Below are 6,413 nucleotides of genomic sequence, written 5' to 3'. Positions count from 1 at the left end.
AATCATTAATTATGTGCTTGCCATGACTTCTTAAATCCAAACTTCAAAAATACCCTCAATTGTTTTTAGAATTACTCTCCAGAAAGCAGAGACAGGATATTACCTCAAGCATTATGTCATTGACAATCATTAATTATGTGCTTGCCATGACTTCTTAAATCCAAACTTCAAAAATACCCTCAATTGTTTTTAGAATTACTCTCCAGAGAGCAGAGACACTTAGAGCCCGCAGGAGACAGAGGACACCTGGCTTTCAGACACCACGCCTATACCAGAGAGAGATGACAGAGATCAGAGCTCAGTTTCACAGAGAGGGTGCGGAGCGACTGGCTCACTTCAGAGCACACCTAGGCATGTTCTTCAGGGAGTTGTGGACACCCCCTTCACTGATGTATACCATTTTTTACCCCCAGTATGGTACAGGATGGAGCTAGCTAGGTTGCATATCATGATTGTATACTCCATGCATATAGCTTTGCATTCTCCTAGTAGTAGAGCTCCATCCCCTTCACCACTCATTGTACTTATTGCACACCCAGATTCAGCTTTTTAGTTCAGTACTTTTTCATTTTGTTGGGATGACAGAGATTACCCCATTCAGGTACTCCGATTTGTCTCGTAGGCCGAGTTCGGTCTTTTGGAAGGCGTTAATAAAATCTTTCTTTCTTTCTTTCTCTCTCTCTCTCTCTCTCTCTCTCTCAACCTCTACTAACTTTTAAAAAACTAGGAGCTTTGTTTGTACACAAGCCTTGCATCCAAAATGGGTTATATCTGGTCAAGATGCAAGGTCAATCACATGTCCCTTTGATTTGCAAAATCCGAAAACCCCACAAAAGCAGGCTGCATCCACAAGCCTTGCATCCAAAATGGGTTGTAACATATCTGGTCAAGCTGCAACATCAACCACATTTTCCTTCTTTACAAAATCGGGAAATGCCACAAAAGCAGGCGACAACTGACTCTTTAGAGTATCAACATCCTGATCTTGAGCTTCCCAAAGATAAGAAGACAACTGCAATCCAAGCTAGAAGACATAATATGCTGATGCTATGCCCACCATACAAAAAAACAGGCAAGAAACTGCATCCTAAGATCAGAAACAGGCCAGAACATGCATTCTATGATCAATCGTTCCTGCCAGCACATGCACTCCAAGATCAATCTTGACCTCCACGATAACCCCTATATGAGCACATCAACAAACTTCAATACCATCACTGCTTGTCTGCATTGCTTTTTTAGGCACCCTAGTATCATTAAGAGGCTTTTTGGACCTCAAGTAAGATGTGAGATCCTTGACCTTCTTGCTGCCATCATGATGCTTATCAGCCTTGATATCAAAAGGGTCAACAATTTCATCATCACTTTTGTCCTTTCGCTTCTTTCTACCCTCTTCTTTCATGGTACCTTTGTTAGTATAACCCTCCACTTCAGCCTCCTCAGAACCTTCTTTTTTCTCTACTTTGTTTCCCTTATCAAGCTCTGTCTCCCATATCAACCGTTGCCTCACCTTAGTAGAACTCAATTTCCCAGCATGTTCCTGTGCCTCCTCCTTTGGCTCTTCTTCAACCTCCTTCTCCGCTTCATTAGGACTTGTATTGGGCTCATAAGCCCTCACAATATGCACCTGCAAAATTCAAATGAAAGATCATCTTTGGCTTCATAAGTTAATTAGGAAGCAAATATAGCAATCTTTAGTTAATCTCGCTGCACTAAAAAATGGACAGACTAAATCAAGATCAGATCATGATCTTGACAAGCTTTACTCATGTCATCATAGCCTATGACATTAATAGATTACATCAAGAGTAGATTATGATATTAGCTTCATTGCAAGATTCTACGAGATGTCATCATGCATTATGAAAGATAGCATGCTGCTTAAGTAGGCAAAACTGAGAAAGACTCGTTAATTATACTCATACACTATAGAGATAATTAAGAAGTAAGATTGATATACTTATGTTGGTATGGGAAACACTATTACCTTGAACCTGAGGGGTTCGACTAGCTCGAAGACAAGGGCATCACCATCAACAAGCCCATGATCAAGTGAGAAGCCTCTCCAGCCTCCACTCAATCCGGTCTTGTTTGCAAGATAGATGGTTTCCCATTCTTCGTTGTTTTCATCTTCTAAAACAATTCTATCATCTTTCTTTGGCAAGCAATCTTTGCAAAAAGCTGCTGGCAATCCCTGGAAACAGCATTAAAGCATTGAATTCAGGTAATCAATGGTTTAGAGGCAGCAGTGCATTCCCCTTAGTCCTTTTTTTGTGCATCTCTCGCCGTGATAACAAGCAAAGCAGAGACTAAAGCCATGACACTAAGTGTATTGAGAAGGGCACATTTAAACTTTTATATGAGCAGAGGGTATTATCACAAGCTTTTCTCACAAAGCACCAGTTTGGTTTTAGTGATGCACCAGCCAGAATCCACCAGTCACATGTGACTGCAGCATGGGCTTCACAAAAGAGGAATTGGTCAAAGGGAGCCCCTCCTTTATGGCCTCAGCTTTGCTTGTGGCACTCATCCGCGCCTCCTCAGAAGCATACTTCCTCTCATAAAGACGTGAATAGTAGCGGGCACTGCCATTATTCTCGAACCGAGCCCTGCAATCACAACCATATGGGCCTTAAATGAATGTTGTTGCAAAAGAGTTAGATGGTTCCATAATGTTAGTACATGATGATACCTTCTCCGTATGTCAATCTCAACCTGCAAACAGATCATGGGAAAACCGGGTTTATGTGAGAAGCAAGGCTAGCTTTGTTTTCAAGAGTGGAGTTTTAGGGTTAGGGTTAGTGTTATCTTTTTGAGTACCTCTTGATAATCAGGCTGTGGATTGGTCGAGTTGCGTGAGGAGCGCCGCAGCTGAACCTTGACTTTTTCTTTCACAACGCTTGGTCTCCCTCGCCATGATTGCTGTATAGCCATTCAGTTGTCGAGTTAAGACAATCAAACTAGGGATTTCCTTAACAGAATCTTCATTGATTTGCTTTTGATTTCATACAAAACCCTAAAAACTCACTCCTGGAGACTTGGTTGGAGTTAAGCTATTGGTTAAGCTGTTTGTCAGGTCTGCTAATCCAAGCTCCTGCCGCATAAAACATATTTAATTACACACTGCACATTAAAAAAAAAGGCTAAAACCCTGACAGTGAACAGTTAAAACCTAGAGAAAGCTAATCTGCCCAGATACAGGCCGGACAAGCCCTAATCTGCAACCTGATTTAAAAAAAGAAAACCCATATTTATATTTCTTAAATGTATTTTTATCCTGAGGCTATAAAGCCCTAGTTTGGGCAGTTACATATCTGTGAAAAACCCATCGCAACGCTGATATTGAGAAGAAAAAAACCCTAATCTGCATAGCTACAGGTAAGACCCTAACCTCAAGCAAGGAAAACCCTACTCTGCCCACATTTCTGCAGAGAAATCCAAACAAAAGACCCTAAACTGAAGCAAGGAAATCCTAATCTGGACTGGATAGATTCTGCAGAGAGAACAATAAAAATCCTAATCTTGATCAAGAAATCAATCGTCTCGAGCAAGAACTCCTAATCTCAGAATAACCTGTAGCCGCTTCTTGTTCTCTTCGACTCTCTGTTTTCTGGCATTCTCGTATGGAGAATCACCATTTTTAGCATCCATTTCAGCAATCTGCAGAAAAAGCAACACAGATACAATCACAAAGAAAGCCAAAAGCTCTGTTAACGATGCCTTTCTGCTACTTATCCAGCTATTAGAAGGCAATTAGAGCGGTGTACAGATTAAGCTATTAGAGGGATTCAAGTGCGGGGTTTTCACAGCACAGACACAATAATGTGATGCCAAATTCCAATGCTAGTGTTTTTTTGGCGCCAACGGTAAGTTTAGTAAGGTTCCCCTCATGCAATGTAACGGATACTTGCAGATGGCATATCCATATCTCAATGTCATCTTTTAGGGGATTTTTTTTTTCGTAAATTACAGCCACGTATTTTGAGTGACCTTAAAAAAAATAAGGTAAATTAGGGCATTCTTTCTATTATATCCATCATTTTGAAGGGTGACCCAGCCTGTCAAAAATCATCCTTGGTGTTCATGAGTGTCTACACTCATAACCCGCGTACATGGAAGTGCACCTTGTGATGCTGTGTCACGGTAGGGCAATGTAAATGCTACCACAAACAACCTTCTGCACACATGGTGATACAACACATCAATGGCTACATCAACTTTGGGAAACCTAACGTTGCCTTGGGTTGCATGCCGTGGCAATTAAAAAAAGTAATGACAATTCAAAAAACATGGACGTAGGTTAAAATGATCGTTCATGTGTGAAGGATTGCATTGACGAGCTGGGAGAAACACATGATGCATGGGGGAGTCCCCATCTAGCATCCATGAGGAGGAGATATCTCCCTTGTTTAGGGACGCCACCCAAAAGTGTGGGGTTCCACATGATGTTGAAAACGCCCTAAGTCGGTAAAGACATTGAGGGCCTTTATAAAATATAAGGAGTATGGGATATATTCATGCAAGTCCTCTCTCATAGCATGCGGAGCGCATCCACCAAGTGTGGTCGATTGTATTATGAAGGTTGAACTGTAAAGAATTTCTATTTTGGCATAGTATTTAAGCAAGCTTTGAGGGTGTTTGCACCCCACATGAACTCTCAATTTCAAGGATATATTTTCACCATCCTTGATATTGGAGGGGGGATCTCACATATCTTTAGGTAAGGTATTTAACTAGTGGGCTTATGTAGCAATTTTGTTACAAGCGATGGATTGAAGCCATTTGTATTATGATGCAAACGCAAACATAATATAATTAAAGTTAGAAAGAACTTAAGATTCACTTTGAAAGCTCTAGCATAAAGACGTAGCAAGACAAGAGTGCCCTTGCACTGTTTTAAGTGAAACTCCCTCGTAATGAGAAGAATGCAGTGACCACTAAGCACCATTTGATATTCAAGCAATTCTCTACAAACTTGAAAACAACACGCTTGTTCAAGAGCTAGTAACATGCAAAATAACATTTCAAGCCTTACTTTTCCATGTTGTGCATGTGTGTGTTCTAAGAAATTTAAAAAAACCATACACAAGGTAAGGCAAAAAGGTGACCCCAATCCTTCCTTATATAAATAATCATAGGGGAACATGCATTTTCCCTCTTTAAGAAAGAGCACTTTGAAAATGATGAGTACTTGCACTATAACTTCTTAAACGATTATTTGTAGTCTCTTCTGAATTAATGTTTACTTTAGGAGTAGGGTTTAAATAACTTATGGTATGAGAGCTTGGTTTTGGGTGAACAAGGTGCAAGATATTGTTATGAAATCAAAGAGCTTTTACCTACTAGCCCTAGTCAATTCAAAGAGCTTTTGCCTACTAGCCATAGTCAATTCAATCTCTCAGCTCAAATTCACCATCTAGCAATTTGTTCAAACATAGAAAATACAAGATCTTTTGCCTACTAGCCACAATCAATTCAATCTCTCACCTCAAATTCACCATCTAGTGATGTGTTCAAACACCTAAAATATAAGAGCAACAATTACACAACATGCACATTACTTTTCCCTAACCATCACATGCAAAAGACTAAGCTAGGACAATGATTGTTTACCTACCCTACTCAGAGAAGATATACAAATTTTCATCCGATAGGCTTTTAGAAAGACCAAAACTGGTAGTCTAGGTGGTAGAATAGTTATGGGGGTTTGGGTTCAATGCTTATGAACTACGCGGTAGGGGTAGTTTGTGTGAGCCGATGGAGTAATCCACCTTCCCAACACAAAAAGACCAAAACTTACAAAGAAAGCATCTTTTATTTTGGTACCTTGCTTGAGGGTCTTGTTTTAACTCATACAATGTCTTCTGGAGTCTACACACTTTGTTTTCTAAAACTGGTATCTCAAACTTGGGTGGCTACACTACAAAACCACCTCCTTGAGAGATGGGCTTTCAGAAATGCTGACTTCACATCCATTTGGAATATCAGCCACTTACTATGAGCAAAAAAAGCTAGTATTATATGAATAGTGGTGTAATCTAGCTGTGGGGGTAAATGCCTCCTGAAAGTCAAACCCTTCAACTTCTTGTGCAAAACCCTTCACCACTAGCCTTGCCTTATACAATGTACAATTGGACTTGTACTTGGCCTTTCAAACCCACTTGGTGCCAATAACTTTTCATTTTGCAGGATGATCCATGATATCCTAAGTGTGGTTTCTCATAATTGAGAGTCATACCCTAACTGAACCCCCTCTAATTTGGAGTGGCTCTTATACTTTTACTTTTATTATTATTAACCATCAAGGCCATATTGAAAATGTCAATGGAGGCCCTCTTTTTCTCCTCTATTATCATAGATCTATGAACAACTATTTGCTCTTATGTGATTTTATCAGTGGAGCTTTTCCATCT

The 6,413-nt window shown here is 40.1% G+C and overlaps 1 protein-coding gene across 3 annotated transcripts; it reads right to left on the bottom strand.

The window, feature by feature from the left end:
• Window positions 1-683: 683 nt before the first annotated feature.
• Window positions 684-3,914, bottom strand: LOC147639113 (B3 domain-containing protein Os06g0194400-like). Of its 3 annotated transcripts, none has more exons than XM_086787504.1 (8): window positions 3,817-3,914; window positions 3,574-3,660; window positions 3,029-3,094; window positions 2,821-2,922; window positions 2,693-2,715; window positions 2,423-2,609; window positions 1,988-2,194; window positions 684-1,627 (listed from the first exon to the last, which is right to left on the bottom strand). In XM_086787504.1, the coding sequence occupies exons 2-8, from the start codon at window positions 3,649-3,651 to the stop codon at window positions 1,196-1,198; spliced, it is 1,095 nt and encodes a 364-aa protein (XP_086643630.1). In that variant the 5' UTR covers window positions 3,652-3,660; window positions 3,817-3,914; the 3' UTR covers window positions 684-1,195. The 3 variants fall into 3 exon arrangements, with proteins under 3 accessions (XP_086643630.1, XP_086643639.1, XP_086643621.1); XM_086787513.1 differs by lacking the exon at window positions 3,817-3,914 and adding an exon at window positions 3,768-3,794; XM_086787495.1 differs by lacking the exon at window positions 3,817-3,914 and having other exon boundaries at window positions 3,574-3,808.
• Between the last annotated feature and the right edge of the window lie 2,499 nt (window positions 3,915-6,413).

The sequence above is a fragment of the Cibotium barometz genome, chromosome 4, assembly GCF_041138505.1.
Source record: "Cibotium barometz isolate CiBa-2024 chromosome 4, ASM4113850v1, whole genome shotgun sequence".
In the NCBI taxonomy this organism is placed as follows: Eukaryota; Viridiplantae; Streptophyta; class Polypodiopsida; order Cyatheales; family Cibotiaceae; genus Cibotium; species Cibotium barometz.
This window is presented reverse-complemented; position numbering and strand designations above follow the sequence as displayed.

Coding starts and splice junctions, on each gene's coding strand:
- LOC147639113 (XM_086787504.1), bottom strand. CDS start 3,651: ATGGATGCTAAAAATGGTGATTCTCCATACGAGAATGCCAGAAAACAG. Junction 3,095..3,573: donor AGAACAAGAAGCGGCTACAG/GTTATTCTGAGA, acceptor TTTATGCGGCAG/GAGCTTGGATTAGCAGACCT. Junction 1,628..1,987: donor TCGAACCCCTCAGGTTCAAG/GTAATAGTGTTT, acceptor TGAATTTTGCAG/GTGCATATTGTGAGGGCTTA.